The 21,053-nt window shown below is 36.5% G+C and overlaps 2 protein-coding genes across 4 annotated transcripts in view; one reads left to right on the forward strand and one right to left on the reverse strand.

Annotated features, from left to right (window-relative positions):
- The window catches only part of LOC146540617 (Fanconi anemia group J protein homolog), a 68,810-nt gene that overhangs the window by 18,460 nt on the left and 29,297 nt on the right, over positions 1 to 21,053 (reverse strand). For all 3 annotated transcript variants that reach the window (XM_085199530.1, XM_085199519.1, XM_085199522.1), the window contains exon 3: positions 16,298 to 16,429. In XM_085199530.1, coding sequence (XP_085055656.1) covers positions 16,298 to 16,429 — 132 coding nt within the window. The remainder of the gene's footprint in view (positions 1 to 16,297; positions 16,430 to 21,053) is intronic.
- On the forward strand, positions 346 to 7,906 carry LOC146540618 (fatty acid-binding protein, heart-like). The gene is made up of 4 exons (XM_085199548.1): positions 346 to 498; positions 1,422 to 1,591; positions 2,594 to 2,704; positions 7,731 to 7,906. The coding sequence occupies exons 1-4, from the start codon at positions 426 to 428 to the stop codon at positions 7,788 to 7,790; spliced, it is 414 nt and encodes a 137-aa protein (XP_085055674.1). The 5' UTR covers positions 346 to 425; the 3' UTR covers positions 7,791 to 7,906.

Below are 21,053 nucleotides of genomic sequence, written 5' to 3' on the forward strand. Positions count from 1 at the left end.
TGTCTCTAGGCGCAACACTGGTGGCATGTGCAACAAGCCACAAGGTACTTAGCTAGACACTTAGGGTACAGAATGAACTGGGGAACCTAGTGTAAAAACACTCTGTTTCCAATATGACACTTCCTTATCCCACTTTCCGCCGAATTCTGGAGTCATTACGTGTTGAGTGACCAAGTGACAGGGCGAGGAAAATGAAAATATCAAATTTCTCAAACCGGGAATCGAACCCACAAACCGACCCAATACATTAATATAAGCGATATTGTCTACGAAGTCTTCGCTAGATTAAATATATCTACCAACCACAGCGTATAAAAGAATTAATTTTATTTATCAACAGATAGATAACAGATATGCTCGTATCGTAGTGCTGTCAGATAAAACTCATTTAATAGTCAAGTTCTAACGAGTGTGGTTGTTTCAATATGGAGAATTTTCTCGGAAAACGTTACATTATGGTGTCAACGGAGAATTTTGAAGAATATCTCAGCTTTATAGGTAATATATTTAAAATTGATGATTACGTTTCTTTGGCTTATCACTTCTAAGGCCGTATAAAAAAATAGTTAGTAATAGTTTCAATTTTAGTTTGTTTTTTTTTTAATTTTAATGAGAGAGACTCTTGCATATAACAATATTTTATGGTAGAGTTATTTGCACATTATTTGATTTTTAATATTTTTACTTTATTAACGTTATATTACGCAAATATACAATTTAGAAAAATGTTAAAATATAAATGAATGGGAATTTACCCATTCATAAATATTTTTTGTGTAAGTATGTATTTATTTTAGGCGAATAGAAATAAATTAAATATCTCACTGAACCTAAATCATAGTTGTGAGTTCAGATTTCAAATATAATATACAGATACCTTCCTTTTTTATATTACTTGCTAGGATTCTATACGTAATTTTGATCTATCTACCTATATACATGTACGAATGATAAATTAATTAAAAAAAATATAGTCCAATAAAAAAATAATTAACCAAAACATATTTTTATCATATACCTTGATATGCAACAATGTTTCTACAAAAAATATTAATAACCTATTGAACTTGGTAAAATTCCTTATTTGTTATTGCAACGTGTAAAATTTTATAACTTTGTTTATATGAATTCTGGATTAGGTATGAAAACTTGTACGTGTGACTCTAAACGCGACGGGTCGTGGGTTCGATTCCCAGGCGATAAAATAAGATATTTAATACTTTCATTTCTTCGCTCTGGTGTCAACCAAAGCGCGACGCTGAATTCCGCCACTCAACACGCAATGCCTAAAGAATTCTGCCGAAAATGGGGAGCAGAGAGTCTTCTCACTAGGCTCTCTCTGCCTACCCTGCTACTTAACAATCGATGCCTTGAGATAGTATTTATAGTAAATGACTAATTTTTAACTGTTTTTTATACAGATGTCGGTTATATGGCGAGAAAGATAGCTTTAAAAATGAAACCAATACAATGTTTGACAAAAAATGACGACAGCACATACACATTCAGTTTCAAATCGAAGTTTGTGTCTTTCGATATCACATTCACACCTGGCGAAGAGTTTGTAGAGACAAAACCAGACGGCGTAAAGGTATAAGATAAGTAAGAATCTTTATAGATTTTAAGGTGCACTTAAAAATATGTAATAAAAAAAGCAGCTTCTTCGCATACCATCCCTGTTATGCAGAATAGAGAGAAGAGTATAAGTAACCCGCTAAAAAAAATTTTATTCCGACATAAAAATATTTTGATACAAACTTGGATTTTCTTAACATAGGTAGGTACCCTACTTTATAAATAGAATTAGCTTTACATATTAAAAAATCAACTATAAAATACAATTTTTTATTAAACCTTTGTAATTTTGGTGTTTTTTCTTTTTTTAAACAATGTTTTACTTCACGGTCACGTTTAATGTCTTCACTAATGGCTATCAAAGTAGCAAAAACCGAGGCTACAATAATTCATTACAAACATAAAAAAATATCTAGTAGGTATGCTTCAAGCATAATTTTGATATTAACTAGCGACCCGCTCGCGGCTTCGGCCGTATAACTTTATATTGATAAAATATTTCAATTTATGAACTGATTTAAACAAAACAATATAATAGAGTAAACTACATTTAAATCGATTAAGTTTCTGAGATTAGCGTACATAAAGGCAGAGACAAGCAGATAAAAATGAAGTCTTTGTTTTCGTTCTACTACATACCTACATCTTCCATGTACAGACAGTTAGAAATTTATTAAACTATAATAATTCAGCTTCACGCACACATCAGGGTAGGCAGAGGGAACCTAATGTTAAGACACTCCGTTCCCCACTTTCTGCCGAATTCTGGAGGCATTGCGTGTTGATTGGCAGAACTCAACGCCGCGCTTTGCCTCGACACCAGAGCGAAGAAATGGAAATATAAACGTAAATAAATATTTCACTTCCTCGAGTGGGGATCGAACCCACAACCGTCGCGTTACAGCACACCCTTGTGCCGCTGCGCCACGACGGCGATGGATTAATAATATCTGTTAGGTATTAAAAACAAAAGAATTTAAGAAAATTCTTTTAATTTTATATACTTATATTAATTCAGGTGAAGGCGTTGATCACATTAGAGGGCAATAAGATGACACACATACAAAAAGAGACAAACGGGAGGACCTCGAAACACGTGCGAGAATTTTTCGACGACAAACTTATAATTGTGGGTTATTATATTATTTTCTTATATTTTAAATTTAATTTTAATTGAATTGAAATTGAATCCGCAATCGTCGCGTATTCGCTTGTTCTTCTTGGCCATGTCGGCCTCATAGAACTAAATCTCAAATACTACGTACAATGTATATGTCGGAGTTGGGTGGATTTCCCTCGCACATAGTTTTGAGTACCCGGTCTACTGTGGGCTTCAGTGGATAATGTTGACACGAGTAAACACAATTTGTGATATTACGAATTAATTACAACACCGTAATCAATTCACAAGAAAGCAGCTATCGCTATCCCAGTAGGTAGATACACAGCACGGAACGCGGGACAGTTTCAGTGTCGTCTGCACCGGCCGACTGCCAAACACAAAGTGAGTCGATGTCCGTCGGCCACGCTTCGACTCGCCCCTTCCATACCAATGCATAACACTAACTCTGTCGAGCGCCAACAGATGGCGCTGGCGTTCCGGAACCACCTCAGTTCTACTAATTCCGACACGGCTATCCTGCTAGCACACGTCCTCGTGTGTTGGTAAGCCTAGAAGAAAACGCTACAACAGTACCTCGTACCGCTCGGCCAACCTACACCAGAACCTTACCAACCAACTTCCAGAACCGTACACTAGAACTGTACACTAGAACTTGATACTAAAACCGTACACTAGAATTGTACACTAGAATCGCACACTAGAACTTTACACTAAAACTTTACACCAGACCTATTTACCAGGACCTTATACCAGGACCTTATACCAGGACCTTATACCAGAACAACTTGACACCAGAACAACTCAACACTAGATCATCTCGACACTAGAACAATCCGACACTAATTTGGATCATAATTGTAACTAATCACTACACAAATACCACAGCCATGTACCATCGACATCATCATAACCAAAACTTCACTTTACTTTACTTCACTTTACTTCAGCAACAAGTTACAACCAAATTAACAGAAACCTCCGAGTAAAGACCTCTAACGCCTCTCCGGCCGAACAGCAATCACATTGCTCTCTCACATCTCAATACGCATATCCATCGAGTGGATCGCCCGTGTACGGCACCTCTGCGACAACACGCTACGGTCTCTGCAGACCACGACCTCAGTACGGTCGAAAACCTCTCAATACGCATATCCACCGCGTGGATAGCCCGTGTATGTCACACCTGCGACAACACGCTACGGTCTCTACAGACCACGACCTCCGCCAGAGTTAATCGCACACCGCGCACCCACGGACTACTTGAGTTGCCCCAAGAGATACCGATTTCTACCGGGCTACGACTACGAAATAACTACTGGTACGGTCGAACACATTACGGCCGATAGAACCATTTACTCGAGTCTCTCTAACTACTTAAGCTTGAACACCATCATTATCATCAACAACATCATAAATTACACATTGATTTCGTCGGGTACATGACTTGCTGGTTTTTCATCAACCTATCGTGAGCAAATTTGTACGTTACAAGACGTTTACAATTTACAGAACCAAAACTTTGACAACCTTAAATAAACCTTTAAATTTTGAATCGAATTTTTACACTTTACAATATTAACAATACGCCAACAGAAAACTTACTTTCGTTTTTGTCATATCAAAACGGGACCTACCATATTCCGCACACTTCGTAATAATGTCCGATGCTACTTAACGAATTTCGTCAATTTCAACGTCAATCTATACCTCACTACTACACATCAATGATACAAATCAATGATACACACCAATGATACACATCAAAGACACACATCAAAGATACACACCATTGACGTACATCAACGACAAATCAATGACACATCAATGATACACATCAATTACACACATCAATGATATACACCACCGATACACATCAATGATAACGGTATCGCGACTTCACGTATTAAAAACTCAAAGCACCCGGTTTATCGTACAATTTATCACGAGTTGTACTCTCCTACAGATTCTTGCTACAACCTATTACCGCTAGTCTCAAACGCCGTTAATATGGACTTTAACACACTCCTGACGCGCCTTACCTGCCTTTTAGCACGAGGTAAACCCGCCGCCAAGAGATGCCAACCAATGTCTACTAGTGAAACCACCACCAGTGAAACATCTTCCCAGGTCAGCAATGATGCGAGTTGGAGCCCCAAACAAAGCCACAAGTCACCTCGTGAACACTCCAAGAGTCAATGCCTGCCGCATGAAACAAAAGAACACACTTCGCGAACGCGCCTGTCAGAATGAAAATGTACTCTTTCTTATCGTTTCACTGCTGAGCCTACCCGCCACGTCTAAACGAACCGTATGGCACGGCATCATTACCTTAGGGATCAGATGCAGCCCAGCTTGAACCCTACCTGAGTGAGATTTCGCGACCCTACAAGCAACGCAGTCATCCACAAATCCTCGAGCACACCATGACCGGAAACCAGCAAAAGTCAAAATGCTGTTCAATAATCCCCTCAGCCTCGAGACGAACAACAGGTTCAAAACTGACGGAAATAGGAAGCTAATCCGACGAACTGCCACAACTTAATCACAGTCTCCGGAGGCGATAGAGACCTGACTAGCCTCCACTTCAAACCCCAAGTACACCACCCTCATTCTAAAGAAGGAACACTTCACTAGGTTCAAAGAGAAACCAGCCCTTGTCACAGCTTCCAACACTGCATTAAGTCCTCCCATACTGGACCGCTAAATTGGTTGAGACAATTAAAATGTCCTCAAAATACACCACCACGCAATCGCGAACCAAATCACCCAACACGATCACAATTGTCCTCTGAAAAATCGAAATTGAATTCATCAGACCAAAAGGCACAGTCAAGAATTCAAACTGCCCTTCAGCTGTTATGAAAGCAGTATTGTCTATAGAATTTTCGTTTACTGTGATCAAATGAAAACCGCTTGCGCTATAGAGTTTCAAAAAAAATAATAAGCACCCTGAAAACGTGAAGTTTGATCAGTAATCAATGGAAGCGGATAACTGTCCGGGATGGTATTATTGTTAAACTCACTATAGTCAATATGGATACGATCTGAACGTCATACTTCTTTACTAATAAAGCTGGACTTTCGGAAGGAGAACAGCTCGGCCTAATGATATTCACATGTAACCGTTCTTTAACTCTGTCGCGTATAATGTCACGTTCATCCGTCGACATTCTATATGGACGCCGCTGTACCGTGTGATTCGAACCAACTCGAACATTCGAACCAATACTAGAGTCGTTGGCAAACCAACTATTAAAGATTCTGAATATCGACCTAAGATTTCTAAAAGTTTCTATTGGTCACTACCAGCAATATCAGCTGAGATGTCAGTCAAAGTCAACTCTACCTACACTATGTACACTATCGTTATTCACTGAATTTACACAGATTCCCGTCTAACCAAATGTCAGTCACAGTTATGTTTACAGGAAAACTCTGATTTAAAATCTCGCGACAACAATATCTCAAGAGGGCAATCGTTAATACTACACAATACAGAATTTGTTCGGTACTGTATACTTGTGTTTGACTAATACCGACCATAGTAACAACATTACTAAACCGTCAACCGCTAAATTTAACAGAAGAACTTTCAACTAACGAGAATTCAGCACCAGAATCGTAAACAAAACAAATCAGTTCACCTTTGTCCTGTATCCTACCCTTTGGAGGATGGACACTGCATACGTCCACACGCTCGAAGAACACTACATACTACTAACACTCGAAGCACACTAAAGGCCTCGCTGCCGGCTGCTACACCGCTTGATTCGACGTTGAAGATTGTTTGTCACGTCGCATCGATAGGCTTCTGCATTCCGCTCACTTGTGGCCAGCCAATTTTCCGCAGCTCAAACACTCCAATGTTGTAAGCGCTAAACGTTAAAGCCGCGGGTCAAACTGTGATATGTGAGCGAGTACAGTAGCCACAGCAACCTCTTCTTTGCCCACGTCCTTCCAGTGATTTGTGAGAGTAGCCCATCACACTCGTCTGCTATTTGAGACAGCCACGTAGATGCTTCACTTTTCAGTGGCTTACTTACCGCAAGCTCGAGTTGACCACACGTGAAAAGCACAAGTCAGCCGTTGCGCACCACGATCTCGCGTCCGTGTCTTCTTTGTCAGGATCATAAGTGGGTAACCACATACACCTCCCTGAATTAGCCTAGGTGTATACAGGGTTCCGAACATAGCACGCCAGTGGTTATCTCCATTGTTCTCTGTGCCAACACCGATCGCACTTCTGATGTCGGAGTTGGGTGGATTTCCCTCGCACATAGTTTTGAGTACCCGGTCTACTGTGGGCTTCAGTGGATAATGTTGACACGAGTAAACACAATTTGTGATATTACGAATTAATTACAACACCGTAATCAATTCACAAGAAAGCAGCTATCGCTATCCCAGTAGGTAGATACACAGCACGGAACGCGGGACAGTTTCAGTGTCGTCTGCACCGGCCGACTGCCAAACACAAAGTGAGTCGATGTCCGTCGGCCACGCTTCGACTCGCCCCTTCCATACCAATGCATAACACTAACTCTGTCGAGCGCCAACAGATGGCGCTGGCGTTCCGGAACCACCTCAGTTCTACTAATTCCGACATATATATAGAAGAGAATTTTATAGGCAATGCTTAAAAAAAGCCAAAAATATAATAAACTTAGGCAGAGGAAACCTAGTTCAGACACTTCGTTTCCCTTTATGCGCCGTTGCATACCGTGTTGAGTAGCGGAACCCAACGCCGCGCTTTGCCACCAGAGCAATGAAAATGGAAATATGAAATATTTACTTTGTTCGAATGGGAATCGAATCCACAATCTGTCACAATTACGGTCACACCTTGTGCCTGGACTGGCCTCAATACAACTAATAAGAAAAGAAAAGCTGTAAAAAAAATTCGTATAGCAATTTTCGATTCATTTTCATTTGGAACCTCAAAGGCATCTCAGTTCCAATCAATTTTCGATACGAATCCCAATCGTTATTGCCCTTTGATCTTTCTCTTGTTCAGCTCGTGTTTGTGTTTCAGACGACCACGGCCGAAGGACTCGATAAAACGGTAACGAGAGTTTTTGAATTGGTCCAGTGAAGATTTTTTTAAACTATTTTAATTGAAATATTTCAATTATGTTGCTGATATCGGAAAATAATGTTAAATGTTATGTAAATACTTGTTTATAGTTTTTCAAGGTTGGGTAATATATTATTACTACATATTTGTTATTATTTCATCCATAGGTACTTTTATTTTTCTTCTTTTTAGAGGCAGAAATTTAACTTCATTATCAGCTTCACGCTGTATCCCGCACACAGCAGGATAGGCAGAGGGAACCTCGTGTTAAGACACTCCGTTCCCCACTTAGTGGCGGAACTCAACGCCGCGCTCTACCTCGACACCAGAGCGAAGAAAAGAAAATATAAATTTTAAAAAAATATATTTCATTTCCTCGAGTGGGGATCGAACCAACAACCAGTCGCATCTTCTATAATAAACGATTTGATCGACATATCACCTAAGGTTTTAAGGATTTTAGGCAAGAAAGCTAGCAAAGTGCCACAACAAAGAAATAAAAATGATAATAAATTATAATTCATTAGTAATGTAAATTTACCTATATTAAATTATATGTACCTATTAATTTAAACGGTCGTGATCGACTCTTCTCAGAAAAGCTTCTTTATGAGCTAAAAATAGGTTACAGATTTCCGTTATGGAACATTTTATACGAAAACTAGCGGACCCGGACGCGGCTACGCCTGCTTGAAATATAAGAATATAATTTCTATAGAAATATAATTTCAATCTAGATGAAATGCTAAAAGTGACTATTATATTTATTTTCATAAGGGTGAATATCAAAATGACGCGGTAACGAACGCGGTCGCGTAGCGACGACGGTTGTTATTAACATGGCAGAATAAATTGCATGTCAAATTAGAAAGTATTTTAATTTATTAGTATATATGTGTAATGTAACGTTATATAGCCTTTAGCACTTCTGAAGAATGCAGCTTTCATACAAAACAAAAACATAGTAAATCAGACCAGTAGATCCAGAGATCTTAGCGTTCAAACAAACAAACAAACAAACAAACAAACAAACAAACAAACAAACAAACAAACTCTTCCGCTTTATTATATTAGTATAGATAACGAAAAAAAATGTTTTTATTTTTATATAACACTATTTTTCCATCTACTTTCATGTATAATTATAATATAACATAAGGTAAAGTAGATACATTTATAAATTCAACTTAGGCCAGTCGTGGCGAAGGGACGTGCGACTTCAAACGCAACAGGTTGTGGGTTCGATTCCCGAATAGAAATATTTAATATTTTCATTTCTTCTTACTGGTATCGAAACAAAGAGCGTCGTTGAGTTCCACAACTCAACACGCAATGCCTCCAGAATTCGGCGAAAAATGGTGAACGGGAAGTATCTCAAAGGGAACGCAGTGTCTTAACACTAGATTCTATCTGCCTACCCCGTTATGTGAGATATACAGCGTGAAATAAAAAAATAACCTATATATTATAACATTTAAAATAACGTAATTGATTATCTAATCTAACAAATCCCTATAAACGCAACACAACCCCGGACGAACCCCCAACAGCCCCACATACCGAGATACACAAAATCATCTCTAAAGACCTATTACTTGAGCGTTTGAATAATCAAATTTCCAACGTAAATCCCCTATCGACTTTCACTTAACATGGCAGGGTGGGCTAACAACCAGCAACCAGCAACCAGGATCCTCCGGGGCACTTTCCAAAACACGATTCCCTATTCCATTAGACCCTCTCGAAGTTATCTCGCGTTATTTACATCGCCTGACCGTAGCGTCTTATATAGCCCTGGCCTTACATACAAGGGTGGTACGTATATAAGTGAGCAGTCTCGGGTCGTGTGTTGTTTATGGGGGGGTGGTAGGGGGTCGGCAGCCAGGGCGGGTGGTGTCGCGGTGTCGTTGCCATGGCGACGCGGCGCCCGGACGCCGGCTCCCGACGCCGCCGGTGTCGGCCGCCGCGCCCGCACCCCGCCGCACAAGTGACACGCGCTGCGAAAAAGCACAACCGCCCCGTGTTTGGTGTGGCTATGATTTTTTTATTTCAGGGATGTTATTTTTTTTTTGTAATAATATCATGATCGCTTTGAACAACTGTTTCAAGTACTAGTTACAAAATAAGAAAATAAAATAAATACCCAAACAACACCTTGTTTTTTTTTTAATGTATATATCTTTGACAAACATCAACATCAAACATTTTATTTTTGTTAATGTTATATACTTTTTTCTTCTAGTTTACTGTTTTGCATTTCTTCTTCTTCTTAGTCGTACGCTCCTGTCGGAGTGGTCGTGGTCATGAGCTGTCTTTTCCGATTAAAGGCGAGATTCTATCCTCTAGAAATAGATATCTATTTCTATCCTCAGCAATGCGTGTGCATTCCCCAATGGAGTAGTCAGTGCAAGACTTAATCATGTCCATCTTGTAGACAATTAGCCGCGAGAGCGCTGGCCTTCGACTCTTCGTAAGAACATCTCAAAAATCCACATTCGGTTCTTTATTTATGGCGCTTCGAGCGTGCCAGTTGAGCACTATTCACTTCGCCAAATCCACATTCGTACAATCGATCAAAACCTTAGTTTGACGTTTGCTTAGTTTTGTTTTTACTCCATGTTTAAGGTATACGTCAAAACTCACTTTAATTTGGCTAACGTAACATACTGACGTGTTAACTGTACCCATATATTGTAAGCACTGATTGTTTCCCAATATGAAAAACACAAAAAAATAAAAAAAAACTTTAAATTTAATACAAACGCCTTGTGCCCGTAACGTGGTCACCACACAAACTCCCCTTCAGGTCGGGTCGATGTGGCCGAGGGTGGGGGGGTTAGCACCTTTTGTTTAGGACCCCACCCCCTGCTCATTTACTCGCGCACTCTCAATGTTGTTTGCAAAAGGTTTAGGTGCCTAAATGTAGAGGGAAATGTCACGGTTTCACTTTTAAAGGAATCCCTTGTTATGAAATATTGCATGTGATCTGCAATTGTCAGCATCTACCCCATCTTTTTTTGTACGTTTATGTTTACACCCTTTATAGTATCAACGTTTAGATTAATTGTTTTTTTTTTGGGTTGTATTATATGAGGAATAATAACTAAAAACTCGAGTGCATAGAAATTAAAAATTAATAAAAAAAAAACAAGCCCAATGTTTAGCACTTTTGTGAAAAAGTATTATTTGTAATAAATATTAATTTTAATAATTAATTAATTTTAATAATCGAGACACGCATAAACAAATCGAATTCAAAAAAGTAGTAGTTTAAGAGCTACAAGAACTTTGCCTTTAGTAAAGATTGTACTTAATTATAATTATAAGACTGTAATAAAATCTTTGATTTTGCGATTATGACACATTTTAAATGAAATTCTTCAACCGGAATAATCGTGTATATTTAGTATTATATATTTTTGACGATCAATTTTGTAATCCCATCACTGTTACTATTGTAAGAAGATAAAGAAAGAATCTGAAGAATATAAAGAATATGTAAAGTATATATCTAAGTATCTGATGACATATGAAAAACAAATAGAATATTTATCTATTAATAGAACCTAAAAGTAATATTAAATATCTATTCAATAATCCCCAGTTGACATAGTACGTCGATTTATATTTTTCCATTTTCACAATATGGCATCCGGATGTCAATGTAGTGCGACTTAAACGACTCGATAAACATAAGATTTAACTACTATATCGAAATTTAACTATTATTAAAACAATACATACATACAAACATTATTATTATTTGCATTGACAGATCTTGTAAAACTATAATTAAATAAACTTCCTAACCCTTATAATTCAATCGTAACAATTATAATATTATATACCTATATAAATAACATACCTCGTTAGTGCTGAACATGTACCAACCTTCCGCAAAAAGACGGCAAGTTTGAACAAGTTAGGGGTAACTCTGTGAAGTAATATAAACCTCTTACAACATATCAACTCAGGTAACAACAATAGTATCTTTTGTTTGCTACAATTATGTTTTCCGCTTTCGGATATTTAAGTACTTATAGCTTATTTGTAGTTCTTCCTGTTAAAATATCAATATACATTTAAACTACTCGTGTTTCATTAAATTTGTTTTATTTTATCGCATTATCCCACATGTAGCAGGTTAGGCAGAGGAAACCTAGTGTTAAGACACTCCGCTTCTTGCTTCTTTTTATACTGTGAAGTATTGAAAATATTAAATATTTCATTTCTTCGAGTAGGATTCGAACCCACACACCCTCGTATTTATTGATACTGGTCATTATATAACCGTCGAAATAATCAATAAGTGATATGCATATCGTCGGGGATAGTGCAAATCCGCGTAACTAGCATTGGATAATTTCGCGTAAGTGACATTTGTAGCTAAATCTCAATTTCACGGCCATTCTAAGTAAGATCCCGATTGGCAGCCTCCTGTTTGATGGGATTTTTTTTCGACCAATATAAAGCTACATTTCGCCTAAAAACAATACTGCGTATCTATAATCGACTATTAACAGTACCGAGTATGTCTTGAAGTGTCATTAGAAGTGTATTTTGTAGTTTCTTTTTGTTGTCAAACTCCGTCAAAACACATTAAAACAAGTAGAGCTTACTAAAGAAACCGCTGGCACGCTCGAAACGTCATAAATTAAGAACTGAACTGAACTGAACTAAAGAAATCGAAGCTTTATCTTGTTGCGACACAACCACTTTTAGATAGATAAATCTCTTTATTGCATACATATAGAAAATAAAATATTTTAGATATATATAGAATAAAAGATAAATATAGACCAATATTGAAAACAGATAAAAATAAAAACACAACACAATAAAGACATTTAGCGCATAGAAGCAGTATGCAAAGGCGACCTTATCACTACTAGTGATCTCTTACAGGTATAATTAAATAACAATAAGATTTTTTTGTATCTATTCCTTTTTACTTTTCACTTTTAGTGCATTCTGCTTAGAAAATCCCAAATTACTGTCTATTTTCTGAAATAAACAATGTTGCATCGGTAGCTTCAACATCAACATGTAGCAATAATGATTTGTTTCCTGAAAAAATCCTGGAACGTGAGGCTGCCATTGAGACTGAAAAAAGATGCATGTGATCTATGTTGATCATATAAAGCTGGCAAAATTACTTAACAAATATATCAACAACATGTGTCACGTAAAGATTTAGCGAACGAGAAAAGACTTTAGACAAAGAGGCTGCAAAAATGGAAAGCTTCACGTAGTACCAGCCGATTTACAAGCTGTGAAATAATGTCCATTTTTGAAAGCTAGTGCATTGTATTTTAAAATGAAGTTAATTGTCCATATAAAACGCTATTGGTTTAATGAGACAACATCACATTTAAAAGCTTCCACATGCACTTCCTTTTTTGTCGATTATTTGAAGAAAATCTTAGAAGAGAGTACTAAAAACGTCGTATTTATATTAATGGTTTACATCACAAAACAGAAACGTCATAGTTTCAAACGCACTTCCGCATTTTTTTTAGAAAAAGACCGTACTCAAATGGAAGTAGATTCAGTTCACTACATAATAGAAAGTTAAAACATCGGGAAATATTTTTATATAGTCAATACTCCTCAGTTACCAAAGAAGCTAGCCTGAATCCATTTCCATATGAAGTAGTAACGTGTGACCACACTTTTTTCAAGGATTATAGTATTAAAAGTAGTCTTATATATGATACAATCCGCCCTGGAAGAGGGGCTGGTACAAAGTGCGGCAAAGTGGTTTTATTGAAAACAAACTGAACTAATTTCAGCTATTACTACAAATACCAAAAAAGTATTACCCCATTTATTCCTTATTCACTATACTTTATTCTTATCTAAGAAAATGACTGAGACATAAAGTTTATTTATATAAGGTACCTGAAGAATCTATTATTGTTATTCATATATTAAATATATAACAGTAATTTGCTTTTAAATTTACTGATAATATATTTTCTGAAAAAGCTCTTGGTCTTTTGTGTATTAGTACTTTGAAATTATTTATACTTGTAATACTTAAAGTTGTATAAAAGGCTGATAAAGAATCGCTCAAAGCTGATTAAAAAGTGTTATTGATAGTGTATTTTCAATTTTATATTTAAGGGGGATTGTTTAAAAAAATACATTAATTAATAAATAATAAAATCTTCATTTTATTATTAAATATTATTTGGAACATTAATTGCACGTTTGATTTTAAAACCGTGTAACTAACTGTCAGGTTTCAATTTAATAAGATCGTGGTCAAATCAAATCAGCGTAAGTGGCGTGTCGCTTAAATTAACCACTTGTTAACCACTGTAAAGGTTTGTATATGACAAAAATATGTAGAAAATACCAATTATTATTCTCTATGTCAAAATGAGACCACTTGGACTTAAATTAACGATGTTATAAAGTTTTAACCTCCTCCTGTAAAATCTGATCAAATGCAGATACGCGCTCCCCACCTGTGGTAGATACGCGGTTCTGCACTATCCCCGACGATATGTAGGTATATCCATAATGAAATATAATGAATGGCGTCATTATTTTTTTTTCTAAGCTCAAAAAAAGGAATAGTGAAACACTAATAGAAGTTGAACTAAATTCAAGATATTAAATAGATAAATTAGAGGCGTACAAGATATTCTAAGGATATTTTTTCTCTAATTTCTACCTCGCGGAAACATCTAGTCTTAATGGAACTTAGTTACTGATATGTTATTATGTGACATACTAAAGACTGATTCAGTTTTTCTTGTGAAAATTGAACCTTGAGTCGTTGAGTCTTTGATAACTGACCAGCGACATCGTTATTAAATCCATTCTACTCAAATTAAGTTACAAATTAAATAAATTAAATTAAATCAGCTTCACGCTGTATCCCGCATACGGATAGGCAGAAGGAACCAAGTGTTAAAACACTCCGTTCCCCACTTTTTCTTGTTGGCTCGAAGCTCAGCGGTTAGAGCACCCATTTAATTAAGTTACATAAAAAAAAACAAATAAAAATGTCTTTAAAATTGAAATAACCCCAAAAAACAAGCTTTTCCGCTTTCCATTCATCACCTTGATCGCAACATGGCGCAAATAATTCCGAATTCCGTCTCAAATCGATCGCGTGGTTGACGCTGCGGGTGTGTGGCCCCGCCCACATTTCACACGAAAGGTGATGATTGGCCGAGCCCATTGCACACACACAGGTACACTCTTTACTTTTTGCGTATTTTCAATATTAAAATGTACGACATTATTGAATTGAAAAGGAAAACTGGTTTATATATATGTATAGATTTACTGATAACAAGGCTTTTTATATAGATAGATACATTTAGATTACAATAATAATAGAGCTTCACGATATATCCCGCATAGTAGGGTAGAGGGAACCTAGTAGAAATTAAGACACTGCATTTGAGATATTGCATGTAGAAAGGCGGAACACAACGCCGCGTTTTTGTTTACTAGAGCGGGTAAACAAAAAAAAATTCCTTTAAACAAGAATCGTATCCTCACTCATCACGATGATCTAAACAGAAAACAAAGTGATCATAGCCTACTAGTACAGATAATGTAACAATTTCATTACCTCAAACACGAATCGAACCCACAACCTACCGCGTTTACACACTGACCCCAAAGACCATATCATCCTCACACTAAACCAAACTAGCACAAACCATAGATAACATCAATCCCATCAACAGAACGATCAATACAACATTCCACCATGTAGGTACCATTCATATGAAAAAAAAAAAAAACACTTGAAATCTAATTCCAATTCCCTACAAACGCACAGCAGATGCGCGAGTACGAACAAAGGAACATAAAGGAACATAAAGGAACATTTGTATGGTACAGCACAAGTAATACAACTAATTTTACGGCTTCGGCATTATGCCTGTAGCGTTTTGTTAGCGCCCTGATCGACATATCTGATAATTTAAATATGGAACAGCATTCGAGCGTGATGTGCGCAGGCGCAGATTCTGGCGTGCCTGTGCGTGTTTCGAGTGTGTAGTGTTATTTGAAATGTTACGGGTTTTTGAAGAGGTTGAAGATATCGCAACAAAAGATATTATTAATCTATAGAATATTTAAAAAGTTTATATATTTGGCGATTTTTAGTTACGCAGTCGAAGTCTCGTCTTTAGCCACTTAAGCAGCAATTCTTAATAATTCAGCATCATTTCTCTTTTACGCTAACTTAAGAAATATTGCGAATTAGTTCGCAAAACTTAACGCAACACTTTGAGAATGTCGGAAGAATATATAAATGTGATATTAGATTTTTAAGTCTAAGCTCAATTATCGCTCTCAATTCTGAGATTGATTTTGAGACGCCGTTTTCATTCATATTAATTAGTAGCTAATTTACTATTAATAGTACCTAATTTATGAACGAATTAGATATTCATTAATTTTTAATTTCAAAACATCACATTAATCAATTCTTTGAAAATTTTAATATCGCTGTGTAAATAAAATTTAAAATAGACATTAGTTACTTGATTTACCAAAGGTCTTCGTGGTGAACGAGAGTTCTGTAATGCTGGTGCTGCTTGTGCTTGGACTGGGCTTGCTCGGGCTCGGCTGGTTATCAGGACGAAGCTTAGGATGATTGTCTATCACACTGTTTGCGATTCGCTCTGGAAAACATTTACAATATTTGTTTAGTGAACTTATTCTCTTTGTTTATTAAAATAAAATATCTGTAGAGACTGTGGAGGAAATGGAATATTTAATATTTTCATTTCCGCGTTCTGGTATAGAGGCAAAAGCGCGGCGTTGAGTTCCGCCACTCTGCACGCAAGCTGCGAAGCTGAAAACAAAATCCTATGGAACTTCTTATTCCTATTCCTCCTATAACAATTTTACTTCCTACCTACTCGGTTTCACAAAAAGTAAAGAAAAAAGTAACATCACAGAAACTTCTATTATTACAATTTGTGGTGTAAACTGGTGTTTGAAACGAGAAGTTCATTTTAAAAAGGATAGGCTTTTGTTGAACAACTCACTGCCATGACGAGAATGTGTTACATTTATTTATGCAGTTAGAAAAAGTACGATATTGTATATCTATCAAAATTTTCATATATACCTAATGCATTTACAAAATGGAGATATTTTCCTTATTTTTTTCGTATTATTGCAATATATGGTGGAAAAAAATATCAAAAATTGGAAAGGAAATCAAAAATCTCATATATCCTAAAACAGCCGACGGAAACCACTAACCCCTCCCCCTCTTCGACAAAAAGCTGTAAAATCCATGCAATTTGTACCCTCTACTCTCAACGTACGTATATACTTATCGATTTATCGCAAGCACAAGTTTATGTTTTAAAAAGTCAACTTCGTCGCGTTCATGCGAATTTAGTCTTTCAACCTTTAAACTAACAGCTAATTTTGGTCCAACTAAAACTGGCCCATATAACTTTTCGCTTCGGTGGGCGTGTGTAAAAATGCCGTCTTGTAGGCACACCGCCCAACCCCAGGCGACATTTTTACAAGTGGGGGAGAGAGGGGAGAGAGAGCAAGGGGGCACCCGGACGCTCTCGTCATTTCGTTGTCATCCAGGGGATCCTTTTTGCCGCGATCACGACGCTCGCGTCGACGTCGACAATACAGTTCAGTATTTTTATTCTTTTCGAGAAGAAAATGCGAAAAAAAAAAAAACAACGAGTCGACTCGTAGAAAATCACGAACAATACGGCCCTAGGGCGAGATTACCGCCATCAGAAAATGAATGCTTTGTTGGATCCCGTCCACCGGGGATGTTTTTCAGTTGTTACATTAAACCTGTCATTTCCATTAGGCGAGGGGTGAGGCAGGGCGCGGGCCGTCACCGAACCCGCCTACGTCTTTATTTGCGTTTCAATTACGAAAGTGCTTTGTGACAATCACTTTTATTAAAATATATATAGAAACAGACACATTATTAAAAAAAAAATTCTTTTTTTAAAGTTCCTAGGTAGAAGCTTTAAGAGATTAGTACGACATCATTCGTACTTATAATATTCTAAATGTAGGTATGTACATAACTCTTATGTATTCTACAGTACTACCCTCATAAGCTAATGAGGAATAGCTTGTATACCATGAAACGCCATGTGTTTTAAGTAAATATAATTAATATATTTTTTAAGTAAATATAGTATAACATACTGGAATAGGTACTTTCAGATACCCACATACACACCTACCCATATATAATACTAGCGGCCCGCTCGCGGTTTCACCCGCGTGAACTATGTTATTATTAATTTCTGTCTCCATGACTACATTCTAGTGACGTCTATGCAAAATTTGAGACTCTTAGCTTTTGTAGTAACTAAGTTTCACTCAAACTTTCGACCCAAAAAACAACCCCTTATAAGTCGAATATTGCAAATTCCCGTCTTAGCGAGCACCTACGTCCTATAAGTAACTCCTATGCAAAATTTGAGATTCCTAGCACATGTAGTTTCTGAGATTTCGTGATGAGTGAGTGACCTTTCGATTTTATATATATAGATAGATAAAAATATGAAATAACGATTAATTCTAGAGGAAAGGACTTGTATTTATTACATTTATGCATCAAGTTTAGTTTCTAAACTAAGTATTCATTTAATAATAAATTGGAAACAAAGTAATAACGAACTTGTCTGGATGACGGGTTTAAGTGTCGACTTGAGTTTCAAATCTTGCGATTTTACCATAATAGAGGCTCATACATTTAAAAACATGGACGTCGAAATAACAAGGAAGCGGAAGAACGTTACAATCGAGCAATTTTATCGAGTTATAGGTTATTATAGCTTCTATATTTGTCATTTGGACCAGATCAAACGCTTATGAGGCCTCATAAAAGATAATAGATAGAAAGATATAAAAGAGCATCATACGAGGCCACATGGAAACGTGGACGTGGAATTGGCTAGTAATAGTAACTAACAATCGAAAAATCTCAAATGTTTTAGTGCTCTTTTGAACTACTAAGAAATGTTAAATAACATTTAAAGACTTGTTTATTTCAAAATTTCAAAAAACAGTGATTAATGCGTTTTTTTAAACGAGTATGTAATCGAAAAATACCCTTATTAGGCGTTCAGAACAGTAATAAAATAAAGTTATAATTTTTCACTTTCAATACTTACTTTTACCTAGGTACCGTCGATATACCTACACTATATATTTCATTATATACTTTCTATATTCGTCATTTGGATCAGCTCAAACGATTATAAGGTAAAAGAACCTCATACGAGGCCACATGGAATCGTGGACGTGGAATTTGCTAGTAACTAACAATCGAGTAATTCTATCGAGAGGTATATACCCTAAACACGTCATTATAGCTTCTATATTCGTAATTTGGACCAGCTAAAAGACCAGTTCTTTCAGTCTCATAAGGCCGTCGTGGCGCAAATATGTGAATGGAATTTTCTCTCTCTAATGAAAATTTCTTTACTCTGCTACCATGGCAATGCGCAGCGTTAGGTTCCGCCATTCAACGCGCAACGCCTCCTAAACTCCGTGGAAACTGGAATGTCTTAACACTAGGTTCCCTACGCCTACTCTGCTATAGCTATGCGGGATGCAGCGTGAATCTAAAAAAAAAAACACATCTCATGCCTGCAATTATGAAAAAGAACAAACAAACGAGGTAAGACAATATGCCCTTAGTCCGCGCTAATCGAAAAAGGTAATGAAAAAAAAAAGAATCATTTCGGCAAACCTCAAAGTGATGTGCCCTTATTCTATCGGCGGCGTGCAAATAAAACCGGCGATGTAATGTGACGCTCTTAGAAATCGGTAATACGTAAAGCTTTGTCTCTCGCCGCGCATCACTACCAATCATATCAATTTTGAATGGGAGGTGTTCGTAAAGCTGGTTGATGATTATAAACCGTTTTTATGTTTAAATTTAGAGTTTATAGTTTGAATTTTTTTGTAAATACAATATAGAAGAAAATATATTTTTTATGAAAATTGTATGAATATCTAAGTATCTATGTAAGATAAATTGGAGAGAGAGAGAGAGAAAGGGGAGTAGACTTTATACTCAATGTATCGTACCTTGTGGCACCATAGGGAAACATCTGACGGTAAATATCAAATCATGATTGTGGGTTCCATCCACGCAGCGTAGATTTCTGCCATTTTTAACCGGCTTCTATAAGAAAAGGATATAATAAATTCGACTGTATTTTTTTTTATGTTTGTTACCTCAGAACTTTTGACTGGGTAAAGCGAATTTGATGATATTTTTTTATTTGAAAGCTAGTGCTTCCCATGTGGTCCCATTTTTTAAAACACAATGAATTCGACAGGAAGAGAAAAAGTGTCTTTGATACAGCCTATACCACCCTATAGCGCTGTAAGCTGGAGAGAAATGAGACACTGAAAGTTTGACGCCCGTCAATATCAACCTTAACATTTCTTTATCTCTTTTCAGACACTGATATCAAAACACTCGTAGAGTTAATATTTACATAACTATTTAACCTCCAAAAAGCCTATAATGGATAATGTGATATCCATCCATACCTATATGGGGGAAGTCAAGTAAAATAAACATCAAATACTGATAGTTAAAAATTATACGATTGTAAACGACGACAGTCAGTTGACAAAGAGGGGGGAAGATATACGATTACAATCGAACATTGGTTGTTGATGACACGCAAATTATATTTTTATAGAATCTACAAGAGTTCGTTTCCACAGATAAGTAACAACAATAACAAAAAACACTTGCTTCACGCTGTATCCCGCACACAGCAGGGTAGGCAGAGGGAACCTATTGTTAAGACACTCCGTTCCCCACTTTCTGCCGAATTTTGGAGGCATGCGTGAAAAAAGTAAAATGTATATATTAATATTTATATAGATATTAATTTCTTTTACATAGAAATTTCAGCATTTCTTTTCAATATTAAATTCTTAATAAATAATCCTAATATTTTGATATTAGTATGCATAAAGGTTGTTAAATTATGTTTCAACACGAATTTGTAGTTCTGTAACTATTTCGAAAAATTAAAATTCCACCATTAAAAATGTTAGAAAATTACTTGAAAAATAGTTACGAGGCGATAAAGGTAGTAGCGTAATAATTTAAAATACACTTTACATAAACATTTCTCAGCATAATTCACTAATTTCAATCTTGTTATATTTGAGGCCAGTAGTGGCACAGGAACACAAAGTGTGACTGTAAACGCGAAGCTTGTAGGTTCGATTCCCAATCGAGGAAATAAAATATTCATTTTCGTTACTTAGCTA

Source organism: Heliconius melpomene, chromosome 2, assembly GCF_056956725.1.
Source record: "Heliconius melpomene rosina isolate 202511_hmr_F chromosome 2, ASM5695672v1, whole genome shotgun sequence".
In the NCBI taxonomy this organism is placed as follows: Eukaryota; Metazoa; Arthropoda; class Insecta; order Lepidoptera; family Nymphalidae; genus Heliconius; species Heliconius melpomene.

What these genes read in the sequence shown, in the direction of transcription:
- LOC146540618 (XM_085199548.1), top strand. Translation starts at nt 426, where the DNA reads ATGGAGAATTTTCTCGGAAAACGTTACATTATGGTGTCAACGGAGAAT. An exon ending in AGAATATCTCAGCTTTATAG is followed by an intron (nt 499 to 1,421) that starts GTAATATATTTA and finishes TTTTTTATACAG; the next exon opens with ATGTCGGTTATATGGCGAGA. An exon ending in CAAAACCAGACGGCGTAAAG is followed by an intron (nt 1,592 to 2,593) that starts GTATAAGATAAG and finishes ATATTAATTCAG; the next exon opens with GTGAAGGCGTTGATCACATT.